The 19,631-nt window shown below is 47.5% G+C and overlaps 1 protein-coding gene across 3 annotated transcripts in view; it reads left to right on the top strand.

Annotated features, from left to right (window-relative positions):
- DYNLT3 (dynein light chain Tctex-type 3) overlaps positions 1-19,631 on the top strand; it is a 68,421-nt gene that overhangs the window by 34,109 nt on the left and 14,681 nt on the right. The window contains exon 1 of one of the 3 annotated variants that reach the window (XM_063955561.1): positions 15,965-16,063. The exons of the other annotated variants lie outside the window; for them this stretch is intronic. Within the exon in view, the coding sequence (XP_063811631.1) occupies positions 15,980-16,063 (84 nt within the window). The 5' untranslated portion in view covers positions 15,965-15,979. Of the gene's footprint in view, positions 1-15,964; positions 16,064-19,631 lie in introns of those variants that run through there. 3 annotated transcript variants of the gene reach the window in all.

Genomic DNA, 19,631 nt, shown 5'->3' with positions numbered 1-19,631 from the left:
ACTAGGAATTTGTCTTCGGTTTGCTATACAACAGCCAAGTAGGTAACAGATAAGCAGGTGGGGGTGGGAGGGGCAAGTAAAGTCATACAGATAGGAATACCGTGGGACACAAGTTAGTTACATGTACGTCTAGTCAGTCAATGTTCAGGAGTTCAGCAGGCGGACCGCTTGGGGAAAGAAACTTTTGAGGCTTCTGGTGGACCTGGTGGGGACAGCCCTGTAACGCCAGCCTAACGGAAGCAAGTTAAACATGCTGTGGCCGGGGTGTAGCTGGTCCTTTACTATCTTCATTGCCCGCTTTTTAGCTCTGGACAGGTACAGGTCCTGGACTGAGGAAAGGTCGGCCTCGATGATCTTCTCTGCGGTTCTGACCACCTTTTGGAGCCTGCATCTGTCCCTCGCGCTGGCGGAGCTGTACCTTACGAGTATCGAGGAGCACAGTACCGACTCCACAATCGCGGAGTAAAAGAGGAGCAGAAGCTTCTGTGGGATGTTGAACTTCCTTAGTTGCCTGAGGAAGAACAACCTCTGCTGCGCTTTCCCAACAGTGGCGTCAGCGTTGGACCCCCATTTAAGGTCCCGGGAGATTGTGGTCCCTAGAAACTTGAAGGAGTCCAATAGCGATACCACACTGTCAGCAATCGTTAGTGGAGGTGCACTAGATGACTTCTTCCTGAAGTCCACTATCATCTCGACAGTTTTGAGGGGGTTGAGCTCAAGGTTGTTGTGGATGCACCACTGGGCCAACCGGTCTACTTCCCATCTATAGGCCGATTCGTCCCCCTCCTTGATGAGGCCGATGACGGTGGTGTCATCGGCGAATTTAATGATCTTTACTGATTGCACCTCTGAGGTACAGTCATTTTGTGTACAGGGAGAAGAGCAGGGGTGAGAGAACACAGCCCTGAGGGGCCCCTGTACTAATGGACCGCGCTAGAGAGGTGAATTCCCCCGCTTTCACCACCTGTGTCCTATCTGTCAGGAAGTCTACTATACAGGAACAGGTAGCTTCTGGGACCCCTAGGCAAATTAATTTGGGGTGGAGGATGCTGGGGACGATTGTATTGAAGGCCGAGCTGAAATCGACAAACGAAGGTAGGTACCGGGAATGTCTAGATGCTGTAGAATGTAGTGCAGGCCCAGGTTGACTGCATCCTTGACACACCGATTTGATCGATAGGCGAACTGCAGGGGGTCCAGTTGGGGGCCAGTCATAGTTTTCAGGTGATTCAAAACCAGACGCTCGAACGTTTTCATGACCACAGACGTCAGTGCTATCGGCCTGTAGAATGATTAATTACATTTGTTTTCAGGTGTTTGTTACACACTAAGGTATAGTTAATTACCAGACCCTAACAGTCAGTTATTACTACACATAAGCACACTCATTAGAGTAATGTAAGTTGACTTAATGGCACAAATAAGTGTGTTACTGACTAAATAAGCACACCATTATGGTACAGGGTCATGCTGCATTGTTAGGCAGTAAAACAGTACTTTTTAAAGGACATATTAGGAAACACATTAAAAGATAACTCGAATGTACCTACCAAGTAGCCATCCCTCAGGCATGGTGTGATGCTGGAAGTGATCCCAAAGGGATGAGTGACGCAGGATATAGGCATCATGGCAAGACCCTGCGTAACCTGCAACCACACTGAGAATTCTAAGGTTAGCGTCACACACCACCTGCACATTGAGGGAGTGATGCCCATGTTGATTGACAAAGACATACCCCCTCACGTGTGGTACCCGAATCCCAATTAGGGAATGCTGAGAGCCGATATAATGCCACCTTCAGGTCCTGCCACTCGGACTCAGAACTTGGGAATGTGATATATGTGCGCCACAGCTTCTTCAAGGCATATAACACTTGAGTTAAATGCCTTGAGAAAGTGGCTTGTTTAACCCCCAGCGACCAAGAGCTCACAGACTGAGTGGTGTCATTAATTTTTGCAGCCCAGACACTGCATAAGTTGTCAGAGCCATATGGCTCCAAATCATGTCTCACCTGCTCATATAAGCTCAAGAGGTTTGTGCGGTTCAGCTGAAACATCTCCACCACTTCTTAATCCGAGAGGGAGTCCAGGTACACCCTCGCATGGTACCTACGTGAAGCACTGAGTGGTCTGGGGACCTGGATCTCGTGCGCAGCCTGCGCCCTCCTCCTGCGCAGCTCCTCCAAACGTGCAATATCGCATACACACAGCTCAACTCCTGACTGCAAAAACTCCATTGCACAGTCCCTCACAGATTCCCTGGATGATGTGGGGGTGTTTTGTAGGAGTGTTTCTGATGAAAGTATGGCTCACCTGTGAATAAGGTAAGCCTTTTGGGGGGGAAAGGGGGGGGGGGATGGTGGAAGTACTCCAAATCGCCTAGTTCTACCTGGTCTGTTTTGTGTGCGGTTTTTAATCAATTTTTAAGTGCGATTTCCAAAATCGCTTACTATTTATTACATTTGCGATTTGTATACTTTTGAATGGGAAAACATCTGGATGCGATTTTGAAGTGCGAAATAAAAACGACAGTGTGCGATTTTCTCTGGGAAAATGCGAGTTAGAGTGCAATTCACATCCTATTACATATGCGAATTACTCAAAACAGGGGATTTCGGCAGTTTTTGACTAAAAGTCTCAAAAGTCTAAAAATCTCATCCTATTACATGTCACCCTAGATTTCTGCACTGCTGTGTGTAAGCCCAACTCATTCCATTAGCTGGTGCAAATGGCTCTTACTCCGCAGATGTCACTATGTTCCACTTAAAACCTATGCACTTTGGTGAACATTTTGGCACACATTATTATGTGCTGTATCTTGCATATTTTGCCCACAAAGGAGCAGATGTATTAAGCCTGGAGAAGGCATAAGGAAGTGATAAACCAGTGATAGGTGCAAGGTGATAACGCACCAGCCAATTGGCTCATAACTGTCAATTTACATATTGGAGCTGATAGGCTGGTGCGTTATCACCTTGCACTTATCACCGCTTTGTCTCTTTTTTTATGCCTTGTCCAGGCTTAATACATCTGCCCTTGAGTTCCCTATTCCCCCATAAAACTGCTGCCACTAGCTTCTAAAATTCCTCCAATGGGATGGAATAAAGAATGCGTTAAGCTGGGTACACAACGGCGATATATCATGAGACCATCAGCGGGTGTGTACCCTCGATATGTCTGTGAATGACGTCGGTCACAGACATATTGTGTTGGCTCTGCAGCACAGCCAGTATATCAGCAGATATATCGGGCCATCTGCCTGTGTGTATGGAAGGCTCACTGCCCGTACACTTGCTGTGGGGGCTGATGTCACAGCTGGGCGGGCAAATTCGCCAGCTGGGGATCCTGACTGACATGTCGAGTGTCTGATTGATAAGTGTGTACACTTACCTTCATCAACCACTCTGTCGCAATGGCAACTCACCTCCCTTGCATGCAGGGGCAAGTTAATTGGCTTGAGTCCTAATTATTGTTCCCTAATGGTGTGGCCCATATGTATGTAACATACTGTAGGTAAGACCTTTTGTTAAAACATGGAATGTAATTAATGCTCATGCCAATTATGTTTAATTGGGCATAATGAAAGAAATTCTGAAAGCATGGTCATCTCACATGGAAATGTGTTGCATCATATATGCTTTGCTCGTGCTGTGGTCTGGAATGTATAGTAAGCATAACATACTTTCTGTTTTGGTCCTCTGCATTGGGATACATAGTGTATACTGGTGTATTGTTTCCTGTATCCTCGCTATTCTGTCAATGCCAGTGAGCTTATAATTACAAAGAGCGTTGCTGGTGCACTAACAATCAGAAAATAAGTGAAGACAGAAAACATTACTGTCACAAATTTATTTATGTTATAGATGGTCCTAGTGGGTGTGGTAAGCGTGACCTGATCTCCGGTCAGCATGCTGATGCCGGGATTCCGGCAGCGGAATCCCGGTGGGGGGGTGGTGAGTGCAGCAAGCCCCTGGCGGGCTCAGTTTCTATTTTTACGCTATGGGTGTTGTAGACACCCACGAGTGTGAATAGTCCCTGTTGGTCGGCTTGTCGACCGTTGGGATTGTGAGCGAGCAGGATGTAGGGGGAGGTTATGTGACAGTCGGTCTCCTGACCTACGGTCACATAACTACATCCTGGCCCTAGTCACCCCAAACAGGGGCTTCTGTCTTGGGATTAAGGTGTGATTTATAGTTTAAAGTAATGTGTGTGCAGGAATTGCAGTTACAGGGTGTAGGACATCCATACAAGCTTACTGTGGATGGCTGCAAATAAAGGCCTGACAGGGCAATTACTAAGAATATTGTGCAAATGACTGACTAATCTAACCTCTGTTAATATACATAATGTTTTCAGTACAATATTCATTTAAATATATTTTTACATAATTCCTTCAACAAATTCTCTGGAGAAAATATAACATGATGGAGTTTGAGTGCCTATGGATATAAGTTGCCTTTATTTCCATGGCCTAGATTTCATCTGTTGTTCAGCTGAGACTATGGGGGGAATTCAGTTGGCCACAAGGTTTAGTGAGGTAAAAAACCTTGTGCCCAATTTTGGATTACCACGGGTGTCCAATTTAAAAAAGCTCTGAAAACCCTGCGGTGCAAGATGAATAAATAAATGATACTCGCCCCACTGGTGATCTCCGCGGCTCCCGATGGTCTTCCCTCATCTTTATGTTTGGGGGAAGGGGGGGGGGGTGGCTGCTGGGAGGTGTGAGAGCTTCTGGGAGGGCAGGTGGCTGCTGGGAGATGTAGTTTTCCAAGCTGCTGCCTTCGGGGGTTCTCACACATACACACAGGGGAGGTCATACACACCCTAGCTCACACACTCACATACTGCTACAGGAGTCCGGATCCCGCTGGTGGAGGGGAAGACTGCTTCGGAAGGTGGGTAATTACTGACTAAGCTAATTGGAAACTCGAAATTGCTTAATAAGTCGGGAGGGGGGACGAGGTTGGGTGCCGTCAGGGGTGCAGGAGCAGGAGCAAGTCCCAGTGATTTTACCTAAAATGAACCATTTTAGGAAAAATCACTTGATAAGACATTCAGCGGCAGATACAATTGGCTACACTACTATTTGGGCACGAAAACATACCTTAGTTTTGCTCACACCGCATAGATTTCCAAGCATAAATACGCAAGTTTTCTTCTACTATAATAACCAGAAATGCACACAGCCACACACAATGCACGGTTCAGACAAACTGTAGTATAATGTAAATGTACATCTGTATGGATGGGCATACACCTGACTAATTGTGTACTGCCTACATTACACAACCCCCAACTAGCAGTTTGGCCAATTCACATAAAAGTGGTGATTCAGTATGATCCTCATTTACACAGTGGTAGAGTACATGATATGAACCACATATATTTGTGGTTTTCCATGTTTTGCAGAATAGGTTTGGAGATGACTATTTAAGGTATCATGAGAGTGTTTATGCCCGATATTTAAACTTGCAATGCTTTTACTAGCAAGACAGACACTGTTGTATGCTGAGAGACAAACAAACATTCATTATGTTCTATATCTGTTACGTTCCTGATGCTCAGAACTGGAGAGATGTAGTGATGCGAGTTCTGAGCACCAGAACGTGACGTTGAACTAAGGAGAGGTACGGGAATAGCTTCTAGCACCCTACCTCCGTTGTCTTACCCGTGTGGTCGACTCATGCCTGAACGACTATGGTTTCTTGGGCCCACGGCAGCCGCGTTTGAAGGGCGGATTAGGTCTGCCCAACTCCGATGCCCCCAGGTCTTAGAGAGAGACAAAGCGTGAACCGAGACAGGGTAATAACAAGGGGACCTCTAACTAAAACAAACAGAAGCTAGGGGCTACTAACTACCCTAAAACTAAAGGTATGTGCGGCACGCCGCCAAGGAAAAAGGACAACAAATGATACCACTGTCCGTTCCCCTACACGGCACCGCCGAGTTCCGGGGAGGACAGTGAAAAGCGGAAACCTCCGCAAAAACCTCCAACACAAAAGAAATACAAAGTAAAAGCGGCCTAGGCCGCAACTCGCGGCAGAAGCCGCTACTCACGAAACCGGGAGAGAACCCCAAATAACGAGAACCCTCGGATGACTGCAAACGGTTCGTTTTGGACAGGAAGGATTCCCAGGACCGGCTTCAGAACTCCAGGACTCGGGAGCCCAGGGAGCAGGATCGACCAGATACAGCCAAATCAGGAACAGACGTTACCAGGCAGGAACAGCATGCAGGAAGCTATCACCGGCGTTTGTGTGAGGCACTGAGGAGGCATATAACAGGGAACCCTCCAATGGCAGTGCAGAGCCTGATTGATGAATGTCGTGCAGCTGCCTTGCTGCACGACCAGGGGAGAACAGGTGTGAGTACTCTCATGGCAACGGGGAACGTGGTCCGCATGTGGCGTCCCCGTTGCCATGGACCCGGCGGCCCTGGGCGCACGGCGTCCTAGCGTTGCCAGGGACCCGGCGGCTATCGCGCGCACGGCGTCCCGGCGTTGCTAGGCGCCGTGCGGGAGCAGACAGAGCGAGAGGCGCGGCGGCCGTGACCGCTGCTCGGTCAGAGCGCGGACAAAGACCGCCGCGCCTAACAATATCTTTATTTTGTTAAGAGATATTTTTATAGAGATTTTTACTTATTTCAGGAAAATAATAGTATGTCTTGTTATGTTGATGTCATCTGACGACTCGCGCAACATAAAGTGTATACAGTATCACAGTCCGGTGTCTGATATAAACAACACACAATATTAAGCTGGGATTAGAACAATGCTGCTATTCATAGTAGCACTTAGATGTCTATTCATAGATGCTGGGAAAACTGAGCACAACATTATTTAATACTTTTAAGAATCCTTTTTTTTATATCAAGTTTATTGATGTTTTGCATAATCAGTACGGGAGGGGGGCAAAAAGAAGTGCATTGGGAACAGAGCAATAATTGAACAGTAATGTGGGCCACGTATAGGATATGCTAAAAGTTACATTGTGAGAATAAAAGCTGTGGGGTCCACAAAAAGCTGTTCAGAGATAAAACAGTACAAAGCATTGTGGAAGGGGGCATCAGGAGAGGGAAGGGGGAACCATGGGGATGATAGTACACCAACGCAAAAGGGGGGAGGGAGAGTGAACTCTGGAAGTCGCATCAGTTGGAAAGGACAAACTAGAGCATAAGTAGCTTAGCTAAGAGATGTAGTGCGGGTTTCAAAGCGGGTCATCCAAGGATTCCACATCTTGGAAAACTGAGGGCACTAGCCATGAAGTATATTAGTTAAATGCTCATAGCATAGATTTGCCAGATATTGTTGATTAATAGTGGGTGGGTCTAGTTTATTCCAGAGAATTGCTATGAGCTGTCTTGCTGCAAGAGTGACGTAGTCAATGAGTTTCTGAGTATGTTTGGGGGCATCAGGGATTGGGCTAGAGAGCAGTGTCACGGTCTGGGGTTTCTGATCCGAGACAGAACCCTGAGGCTGGATTGAAGAGAATATTGGGAACATGGGTGGTTGTATGTAACTTCTGCACATTAACCAGCGTGGACCAACCGTTAGGAATGACTCTGGCCAATGATGGTTACTGAGCCAGAGATCTGGAACTCACCACCTGGCACGTATTGAGAGGAACTCCACTTCAGGCCTGAACCTTAGAACCGTGAAGCTGTAACCCTCAACTAGGAACTGCTGAACTGAAGGAAATTTGTGAACTGTTACCAGAGTGGGATCTGGTTAGTTGTCCACTTCCCAGGAGCGCAGGTTGGGCAACTGGGATGTGTCTCCTAATCCAAGAACAGGCTCCAGGACCCACGACTCAGCACCCAAGGTTAGAACAACTACCAGGAACTCAGCACATGCCTCACCAACCAATCAATGGTGGAGTTGCTGAGCACTATTGGTATTTAATACAGGCTGGTGATAGGAGCGCTGAAATGCTGGAATGACAGTAGTGCTGAGATGCTGGAATAACTGTAGCACTGGATGCAGTTAGTTTCAGGAATACTGGCACCTGCTGGTGATAGCCGTACTGAGAGCAGGTAGAGAGACTGGACTCAGACAGTAAGCAAGAGCACTGGTACAGACTGACAGTGGATGTGCTGAATGCAGACAGGTGATAGCGGTACTAGCAACATGAGTATTGGCACAGAGTACTAGTAATCACACAAGGTGACCGGGGTCACAGAGGAATACACAAGTGAGTTCCGACAAAGGCTGAGCCACAGCGATACATAGAGAGCACGTGTCTGCAATTGGAAGCAGGAATTGTGTTCACCTGACACGGAAACAACATGGCTGTGCCCATGCAGCCAATACAACAACAGTCATGAACGCTGTGATAGGCCAGGAAGGGCGCAGCCCTTAAGAATATAGCAGCTCAATACAGGGAATGACAGATAAAGACCCCAGTTTGTGACAAGCAGAATATATGAGAAGTTAGCTGGGGAAATGAGAGGGGTGATGAGCTATACAGTAGTTAAAAAGTCAAAAACTTTAAGCCAATACAGTTGAATTTTGGGACAAGTCCGCCAAATGTGGGATAGGGTGCCCTGCATGCCACAGTCTAGTCAGCAAAGGTCAAAGGTTAAACATATGTAATCAGTGATCAGTAATATCATTGAAACATGATATAATAAGAGTTGTATGTAGTTTTTGGGCAGTTCTGTAAGAATTCATGTTCATACCTCCAGGTTCAGGAGTCACCCCCATGGCCATCTCCCACCGTCATTTATGCAGCTCTTTATCCAGTTGACCATGTCTCAAGAGAAGCAAATAAAAAGTGGATATTAGGACTCTGGCAGAGGATCTATGCAGACATAAGGATTCCATAGTAAAAGGTTGTATGGGACCTCAAGGTTTGTCTACTGAATCAAACAAGTGATGAGGATGCAGATAGTGGTATTGCTCAGAGAACTCAGGTAAACTGCACTTGGGAGCCAAATCTGGCAAGAATTTAACATTATGCTGGGTCCAAGCCAGAGAAATAGGTTGGTTCATTTATGGTATAACCCATTCTATGGGGGTTAGTTACTAAGGAGAATACAGATGTAGCCATGCTCTTCTTTGGTGCATTGCGGCTTGCTGCATGGAGTGCCGGGCTGCGACTATTTGCAGCCGGTGATCGCTCCCTTAATTCCTAAGGGAGCAATCACGACTGCGAATAGTCATTGTAACGACACAGCCGTCGTGTCGCACAGTCGTAAAATACACGCGGTTACTTTCCTAACCCTGGTCCTACCCATGGACTCCACTAATTGCCGATATGTTATTAATTATATGCTAGGCAATATTGTATTGTGTTATTATATTGTACAGTTATATTTATCTGTTATATTGGAAACATGTATTTTATTTGGTTATACTGTGTTCAATGTGTGTAATTATTAGTGATGTGCACCTGAAATTTTTCGGGTTTTGGGTTTGGTTCCGTGGCCGTGTTTTGGGTTCGAACGCGTTTTGGCAAAACCTCACCGAATTTTTTTTGTCCGATTCGGGTGTGTTTTGGATTCGGGTGTTTTTAAAAAAAACAAAACCTAAAAAACAGCTTAAATCATAGAATTTGGGGGTCATTTTGATCCCATAGTATTATTAACCTCAATAACCATAATTTCCACTCATTTTCAGTCTATTCTGAACACCTCACAATATTATTTTTAGTCCTAAAATTTGCACCGAGGTTGCTGGATGGCTAAGCTAAGCGACACAAGTGGCCGACACAAACACCTGGCCCATCTAGGAGTGGCACTGCAGTGTCACGCAGGATGGCCCTTCAAAAAAATACTCCCCAAACAGCACATGATGCAAAGAAAAAAAGAGGCGCAATGAGGTAGCTGTGTGACTAAGCTCAGCGACCCTAGTGGCCGACACAAACACCTGGCCCATCTAGGAGTGGCACTGCAGTGTCAGGCAGGATGGCCCTTCAAAAAAATACTCCCCAAACAGCACATGACGCAAAGAAAAAAAGAGGCGCACTTGCAGGGGGCGTGCAAATGGTGGAAGGCGCAAGCTCTTCCCGTCCAGTGTTGGGAAGGTCAGGCATCGCAACCGACACAATTGGACTCTCCTTGGGGATTTGTGATTTCGAAGAACGCACAGTTCTTTGCTGTGCTTTTGCCAGCTTAAGTCTTTTCTTTTTTCTAGCGAGAGGATGAGTGCTTCCATCCTCATGTGAAGCTGAACCACTAGCCATGAACATAGGCCAGGGCCTCAGCCGTTCCTTGCCACTCTGTGTCGTAAATGGCATATTGGCAAGTTTACGCTTCTCCTCAGACGCTTTTAATTTTGATTTTTGGGTCATTTTACTGATCTTTTGTGTTTTGGATTTTACATGCTCTGTACTATGACATTGGGCATCGGCCCTGGCAGACGACGTTGATGGCATTTCATTGTCTCGGCCATGACTAGTGGCAGCAGCTTCAGCACGAGGTGGAAGTGGATCTTGATCTTTCCCTATTTTTTTTAGCCTCCACATTTTTGTTCTCCATATTTTAATGCGCACAACTAAAAGCCACCACAGGTATACAATGTAGATGGATACTATAGTATTATATTACTTATGGACGACGAGTGCACTGACGACACAGAGGTAGGTACAGCCGTGGCCTACCGTACTGCTTATATATATATAATATACTGTATAATAATAATAACGGACCTGGTGGACACTGTCAGCAGACTGCTAAACTAGTATGAAGAAAAAAAAAGCCACCACAGGTATACAATGTAGATGGATGGATACTGTCACAACTGAGGGCTGGTGCTGACCAGGGGGAAGCCTCAGTTGTAGGGGCTGAGGTATATGTGTACCTGGGAGGCAGTACAGGGTTCTTAGACAAGCAGGGAACCTTTAGAACAAATGCCCGAAGGCGTGACCAAGACAACGAAGGAAAGTTCAAAGGTTTATTAAAGACAGTTCAGAGGAATACGGATGACTTGGTACAGGTAACAGGAATCACAGTTCAGAGAAATACTTGGGATCGATGATGGAACACCGATGGTTACTTTGGGGTCGATGGCGGAGCACCGATGGTGACTGGGGATCGATGGCGGAACACCGATGGTTACTGGCAGGGCAGAGCACCGCTGGAAGCTAGAAGCTGGAAGCCGGTCTCAGGTAACTGCCAGTCACAGGGAGCAATGTAGACACTGCAGAGTCAGGCTGTACAGCAGAGAAAGTCCATGGGAGGACTGCACACTGGAATCGCTGAAGACAATTGAAGCACTGACTTCTTTCCACCCCAGGAACAAGATATTTATACCAGCTGGGAAACAGGGATTGGCTGGCTGATTAACCAGAGACCAGAGTGCAGCTGCTGGGTAATCAGGCTGAGAGCAGAGTGCAGCTGATAGGCTGAAAGGTATCACGTGATTAGGAAAACATGGCTGCGCCCATGCTAGCTTTTGGAGGGAAAGATTGTTTGTAACTTGCATGTGAAACTTAACCCTGATGCTGCCAGAATCACAGTAAGGAGATTAGAGACAATGAGATGCAGCGTCCTGCACACAGACAGTGCAGATGGAATCCAGGCTTGGAACACTGGGACAGTCTCAGGAGACATTTGGAAGGTAAATACTGATAAGGAATTACCTGGATCGTGACAGCACCCCCTCCTTTAGGAGTGGCCCCAGGACACTTCTTATAAATTCTTTACCTGAACCAATGGAAGAATCTAGATTGAATCCTGATGAACTTGAACTGGCTGGATCCAGAGGAGACTGTACTGGACCTATGGACGAGACCAGATTGAGTCCAGACAAACTTGAACCGGCGGAGACTTTGGACCGACGGATAGGACTGGATTAGATCCGAAGATGCTGGAGTCGGCTGGAACTAAAGGAGGCTGATCTGGACAGACGGATGGGACCGGATTGGGTCCGGAAAAGCTTGAACCGGCTGGGACCGGAGGAGTCTTTGGATTGACATTCGAATCAGCTGGAACTGAAGGAGTCTGAATCCGGTTAGAACCGGAATGAGTGGTATCTGAGTGTTCAGTTAGACCATCCTGGACATGGTCCATGCTGGATGCCAACAGGGTGGTGCTCTCTGAAGACGGCAAACAGGAGTTCATAACTGCATCTGTAGCACAAAAATTTCCATCTGGGAACTTGGCTCTGGATACTTCCCTTGGGGCTGAAACTTTGGTGACCCCTCCTGGGGTTGACGAATCAGACACCTCTCTCAGGGTTGTTTTCTCCAGCACCCCTCCTGGGGCTGACAGATCAGAAACTCCTTTTTGAGAAGACTCATATGCCCCTACTAGAGCTTGAACATTGGATACCCCTCCTGGGGTTGCAGAAACGAACGCCCCTTCTTGGGCTGTAGACACAGACGCCCCTTCTTGGGCTGTAGACACAGACGCCCCTTCTAGGGCTGAGGAAAGTTCGGACACTAGGATCTGGTACAGTACCAGATATTTACCGACTGTTTGTGTCCCCTGACGTAGCCGGAGGATATCAGAGGAGGCAGAGGTCACACGACCTGGTTCATCAAACATGCGCCTGAAGGTTGCCACGAAATCTGTGTATGAAGAGAGCAGGACATCAGACTTCTCCCATAGAGGTGATGCCCAATCGAGGACGGAGCCACTGAGGAGGGAGATGATGTAAGCAACCTTGGTGCGGTCAGTTGGGAAACTGCCAGGCTGTAACTCGAAATATATCTCACACTGATTTAGGAAACCCCGACAGGCTTTTGGGGAACCATCAAACTTGGCAGGTGTCGGTAAATGGAGACAAAGAGCAGAAACAGGAATGGTGGGTGGGGATACCACCAAAGGTACTGCAGTCGGCACACTGGACGCCCCTGAACCACGGAGGGTTACTTGTATTCCATCCAGCCGAGAGGAGAGATCCTGGAGACAGCGAATCACATGGCCCTGTGCAGTCTCCTGACGTTCAAGGCAGGCTGCAAGTTCTTGCATCGGCCTGGTCGCTTGGACCTGGTCTCCGGACGGATCCATTAGTGGTCAGTGCTTACTGTCACAACTGAGGGCTGGTGCTGACCAGGGGGAAGCCTCAGTTGTAGGGGCTGAGGTATATGTGTACCTGGGAGGCAGTACAGGGTTCTTAGACAAGCAGGGAACCTTTAGAACAAATGCCCGAAGGCGTGACCAAGACAACGAAGGAAAGTTCAAAGGTTTATTAAAGACAGTTCAGAGGAATACGGATGACTTGGTACAGGTAACAGGAATCACAGTTCAGAGAAATACTTGGGATCGATGATGGAACACCGATGGTTACTTTGGGGTCGATGGCGGAGCACCGATGGTGACTGGGGATCGATGGCGGAACACCGATGGTTACTGGCAGGGCAGAGCACCGCTGGAAGCTAGAAGCTGGAAGCCGGTCTCAGGTAACTGCCAGTCACAGGGAGCAATGTAGACACTGCAGAGTCAGGCTGTACAGCAGAGAAAGTCCATGGGAGGACTGCACACTGGAATCGCTGAAGACAATTGAAGCACTGACTTCTTTCCACCCCAGGAACAAGATATTTATACCAGCTGGGAAACAGGGATTGGCTGGCTGATTAACCAGAGACCAGAGTGCAGCTGCTGGGTAATCAGGCTGAGAGCAGAGTGCAGCTGATAGGCTGAAAGGTATCACGTGATTAGGAAAACATGGCTGCGCCCATGCTAGCTTTTGGAGGGAAAGATTGTTTGTAACTTGCATGTGAAACTTAACCCTGATGCTGCCAGAATCACAGTAAGGAGATTAGAGACAATGAGATGCAGCGTCCTGCACACAGACAGTGCAGATGGAATCCAGGCTTGGAACACTGGGACAGTCTCAGGAGACATTTGGAAGGTAAATACTGATAAGGAATTACCTGGATCGTGACAGCACCCCCTCCTTTAGGAGTGGCCCCAGGACACTTCTTATAAATTCTTTACCTGAACCAATGGAAGAATCTAGATTGAATCCTGATGAACTTGAACTGGCTGGATCCAGAGGAGACTGTACTGGACCTATGGACGAGACCAGATTGAGTCCAGACAAACTTGAACCGGCGGAGACTTTGGACCGACGGATAGGACTGGATTAGATCCGAAGATGCTGGAGTCGGCTGGAACTAAAGGAGGCTGATCTGGACAGACGGATGGGACCGGATTGGGTCCGGAAAAGCTTGAACCGGCTGGGACCGGAGGAGTCTTTGGATTGACATTCGAATCAGCTGGAACTGAAGGAGTCTGAATCCGGTTAGAACCGGAATGAGTGGTATCTGAGTGTTCAGTTAGACCATCCTGGACATGGTCCATGCTGGATGCCAACAGGGTGGTGCTCTCTGAAGACGGCAAACAGGAGTTCATAACTGCATCTGTAGCACAAAAATTTCCATCTGGGAACTTGGCTCTGGATACTTCCCTTGGGGCTGAAACTTTGGTGACCCCTCCTGGGGTTGACGAATCAGACACCTCTCTCAGGGTTGTTTTCTCCAGCACCCCTCCTGGGGCTGACAGATCAGAAACTCCTTTTTGAGAAGACTCATATGCCCCTACTAGAGCTTGAACATTGGATACCCCTCCTGGGGTTGCAGAAACGAACGCCCCTTCTTGGGCTGTAGACACAGACGCCCCTTCTTGGGCTGTAGACACAGACGCCCCTTCTAGGGCTGAGGAAAGTTCGGACACTAGGATCTGGTACAGTACCAGATATTTACCGACTGTTTGTGTCCCCTGACGTAGCCGGAGGATATCAGAGGAGGCAGAGGTCACACGACCTGGTTCATCAAACATGCGCCTGAAGGTTGCCACGAAATCTGTGTATGAAGAGAGCAGGACATCAGACTTCTCCCATAGAGGTGATGCCCAATCGAGGACGGAGCCACTGAGGAGGGAGATGATGTAAGCAACCTTGGTGCGGTCAGTTGGGAAACTGCCAGGCTGTAACTCGAAATATATCTCACACTGATTTAGGAAACCCCGACAGGCTTTTGGGGAACCATCAAACTTGGCAGGTGTCGGTAAATGGAGACAAAGAGCAGAAACAGGAATGGTGGGTGGGGATACCACCAAAGGTACTGCAGTCGGCACACTGGACGCCCCTGAACCACGGAGGGTTACTTGTATTCCATCCAGCCGAGAGGAGAGATCCTGGAGACAGCGAATCACATGGCCCTGTGCAGTCTCCTGACGTTCAAGGCAGGCTGCAAGTTCTTGCATCGGCCTGGTCGCTTGGACCTGGTCTCCGGACGGATCCATTAGTGGTCAGTGCTTACTGTCACAACTGAGGGCTGGTGCTGACCAGGGGGAAGCCTCAGTTGTAGGGGCTGAGGTATATGTGTACCTGGGAGGCAGTACAGGGTTCTTAGACAAGCAGGGAACCTTTAGAACAAATGCCCGAAGGCGTGACCAAGACAACGAAGGAAAGTTCAAAGGTTTATTAAAGACAGTTCAGAGGAATACGGATGACTTGGTACAGGTAACAGGAATCACAGTTCAGAGAAATACTTGGGATCGATGACGGAACACCGATGGTGACTTGGAATCGATGATGGAACACCGATGGTTACTTTGGGGTCGATGGCGGAGCACCGATGGTGACTGGGGATCGATGGCGGAACACCGATGGTTACTGGCAGGGCAGAGCACCGCTGGAAGCTAGAAGCTGGAAGCCGGTCTCAGGTAACTGCCAGTCACAGGGAGCAATGTAGACACTGCAGAGTCAGGCTGTACAGCAGAGAAAGTCCATGGGAGGACTGCACACTGGAATCACTGAAGACAATTGAAGCACTGACTTCTTTCCACCCCAGGAACAAGATATTTATACCAGCTGGGAAACAGGGATTGGCTGGCTGATTAACCAGTGACCAGAGTGCAGCTGCTGGGTAATCAGGCTGAGAGCAGAGTGCAGCTGATAGGCTGAAAGGTATCACGTGATTAGGAAAACATGGCTGCGCCCATGCTAGCTTTTGGAGGGAAAGATTGTTTGTAACTTGCATGTGAAACTTAACCCTGATGCTGCCAGAATCACAGTAAGGAGATTAGAGACAATGAGATGCAGCGTCCTGCACACAGACAGTGCAGATGGAATCCAGGCTTGGAACACTGGGACAGTCTCAGGAGACATTTGGAAGGTAAATACTGATAAGGAATTACCTGGATCGTGACAGATACTATAGTATAGTATTATATTACTTATGGACGACGAGTGCACTGACGACACAGAGGTAGGTACAGCCGTGGCCTACCGTACTGCTTATATATATAATATACTGTATAATAATAATAACGGACCTGGTGGACACTGTCAGCAGACTGCTAAACTAGTATGAAGAAAAAAAATGCCACCACAGGTATACAATGTAGATGGATGGATAGTATAGTATTATATTACTTATGGACGACGAGTGCACTGACGACACAGAGGTAGGTACAGCCGTGGCCTACCGTACTGCTAATAGATATAATAAATATAATATACTGTTTAATAATAACGGACCTGGTGGACACTGTCCGCAGACTGCTAAACTAGTATGAAGAAAAAAAAAGCCACCACAGGAGTGTTTTTCAGGCAGACAAACGTATACTGGACTGGTGGTCACTGTCAGCAAAACTGTGCACTGTACTCCTGCTATAACTGCTCCCCAGTCCCCACAATTAGGCAGTGTGAGCACTGAGCAGTGCACTCAGCACAGATATATCATGCAGCAGTGCAGCACACTGAGTGAGCACAGATATGGTGGAGCGTTTTTTTTCAGGCAGAGAAACAAAGGATTAAACTCACTGGTGGTATAATCAAAACCCTGCACTGTACTCCCAAACAGCTGCTCCCCGTCCCCAATCCTCCCCACAATTATAACTAAGTCACTCAGTCTCTTTACTCTTTTCTACTATAACGGAGAGGACGCCAGCCACGTCCTCTCCCTATCAATCTCAATGCACGTGTGAAAATGGCGGCGACGCGCGGCTCCTTTATATAGAATCCGAATCTCGCGAGAATCCGACAGCGGGATGATGACGTTCGGGCGCGCTCGGGTTAACCGAGCAAGGCGGGAGGATCCGAGTCGCTCGGACCCGTGAAAAAAAAGGTGATGTTCGGGCGGGTTCGGATCCCGAGGATCTGAACCCGCTCATCACTAGTAATTATTAACAGGAATAAGTCTATGCCAGAGTGTTATTTAACATGGTAAACAATTCATTGTAATGTAAGTCCCCTAGCTGTACAATCAGATGTGATTAGGATGAGTAGGTTCAGTAGTAAACAGGTTATGTATGGAGCCTGCAGGTAATCTGATCACATACACCCCATTGTGTACAGGAGCCCAGACACCTCGTCTCCTCTGTGACCTCCTGACTGACCAGCTTGTGTGATGAGTAGACAGGGGAGGGTTTAACAAGAGTGAACTCTTCTGGTGAGGGTGAGATCTACATAGAAGGTCAGAGAGAGTGGATGTACCTCTGGAGACACTGACTAGGGCATTGCGGTGCCGTCAGTGGCAAAGGGCACTGTGTGAGCTGGTATCCCAGACCAGGGGACACAGAACTACTGCTGGCATGTGACATCAGGAGACTGTAATTCTAAACTACTGTGGGGACTTAGTAAGTAAGATACCATCCTGGCATTTAATAGTTACTGTTTTGTGTACGGTGTGTGTATTTTTACAATAAAGGGCCGTTGCCACTTTACTAAACTGTTTAACTGAGTGACTGAGAATCCGTGTCCTCTCAGTCATAGCCGGCACGCATTGCAGCATGCCGCATCGCAGCAAAGATGAACATGGCTATATCTGTATAGCTATACCTGTACCAAAATGTTTCAACCTCCTCAATCAAGATTGCATCTGATACCATTTTATATGGTCCGATCATGTTGAACTCACACACTCTGTAGTTTCGGGCCAGTTTGATCAGCCTTGGATCTAGACTGTGCTCTTTGGTTCGATAAGGATACCTTAGCTGGAGACAGCTATCTCTTTAGTGACCTTATTCCTTTCTGTATCTATGACTAGTACTGAGCTGTGTATTACCTTCTGGCTGGCTCCACTGTTCATACGTGAGATCTTGCAAACGGGTGCAGTATGGAATGCCGGTGGCCGGGCTCCCGGCGACCAGCATACCGGCGCCGGGAGGCCGACTGCCGGAATACCGACACCGTGGCGAGTGCAAAGGAGTCCCTTTTGGGCTCGCGGCGGGCACGGTGGCGCGATATGCACGCCACGCTATTTTATTCTCCCTCCATGGGGGGTCGTGGACCCCCACGAGGGAGAATATATGTCGGTATGCCGGTTGTCGGGATTCCGGCGCAGGTATACTGTGCACCGGGATCCCGACATTCGGCATACTGAAGACCACCCCTTGCAAACATAGTGAGATCTTGTGCAAAGCCTGAGACACCACAGGGGCCACCCAGTCACTACAAGTTAGTACACACACCAGCAGGCAACAAACATGCCACAAAAGTGCACTTATTGTTTTTTAATAACATCCCAATGATTTTCCGTCATACAATAATAGTGATAGTAATGATTTTCTCTGTTATCTGCTTACATGCATACCGAGGTTCAATGTAAGTGTCAATAGCACTGGTTATACAGCGTGTCCTTGGTCATCTTACTGTCTATTGGCGGCAAATGTGACTCTTGCCATGAATAGAGTGTCCGCAGGGGCACTGCGCACACACCCTTGATCCATAGGATCGCATGGATGTGGGCGCTCCCACAAACATCACAGCTGGGCGCAAATAGTCGCAATCACGGCACATTCGCATCAACAACCCGTTCGTGGGTTAGAGGCTAGATGGCATATCTGTAGTGCCTTTGTCACTTAACACCTCTTCTTACATCTCCCCCTTAACTTTGTCGGATGATTTAATGCTTTTCAAGGAATAGAGGGTGAGCATTTGCAAGGTTATTTTTGATTAATGGGTGGTCAATGGTCTGCTTTCTCCATGCAAAATTTTTCCTTTCCATGGGTGCTCAGAAGAAGCTACTTCTCGCAACTGGGGCTGCCAGTACTGTCTGTCTTTTTTAATGGAACCGACCAAACGCATTTACTGTAATGTTGCTAATCACACTGATATGTGCACCAATTGAATAAAAAATAATGTAGTATACAAAAGTAGCAAATGTAATAAAGGCAGTTCTGGTGTTCCTCACTCATTCATTAAGGAGGCACAAAAACAGTATTTGACAGGTTCAGTGAATGACCACAGTGGTCAAGAAATGATGGTAAGATGATTATTTTTTTTCTTCTTTCCACCACTTGCATTTTCATATGCAATCGCACAAAGTAGGAGCAACCGTTTTATATGGGGACAGTTCTTAAAAGTGCATTTTAGGAATACATTTATGTACAGTATGCACAGGTAATCAAAGAGGTGAAAAAAATGCATGTCTATATAAATGTTCCAATGAAAATATGAAATAATTGATCATTACCATCACTTTCGCCCTTATAAAGAAGGCTTTTTGTAGGAAGACTTTGCATAAATGCTTTGCTCTTGCTCTATCACCACTTGAATCTGCTGTAAGACAAGATCTTCTTCTTTAGGGAGAAATACAAGGTACATGAGGGCCATGATCCATCCGGGTGGTCTTCAGTATGCCGGCTGTCGGGATCCCGGCGCCGGAATCCCGACAGCCGGCATACCGACACTTATTCTCCCTTGTGGGGGGTCCACGACCCCCCTCGAGGGAGAATAAA

Source organism: Pseudophryne corroboree, chromosome 2, assembly GCF_028390025.1.
Source record: "Pseudophryne corroboree isolate aPseCor3 chromosome 2, aPseCor3.hap2, whole genome shotgun sequence".
NCBI lineage: Eukaryota > Metazoa > Chordata > Amphibia > Anura > Myobatrachidae > Pseudophryne > Pseudophryne corroboree.
Note: the sequence above shows the minus strand (reverse complement) of the source record. Positions and strands in the feature narration are given on the sequence as shown.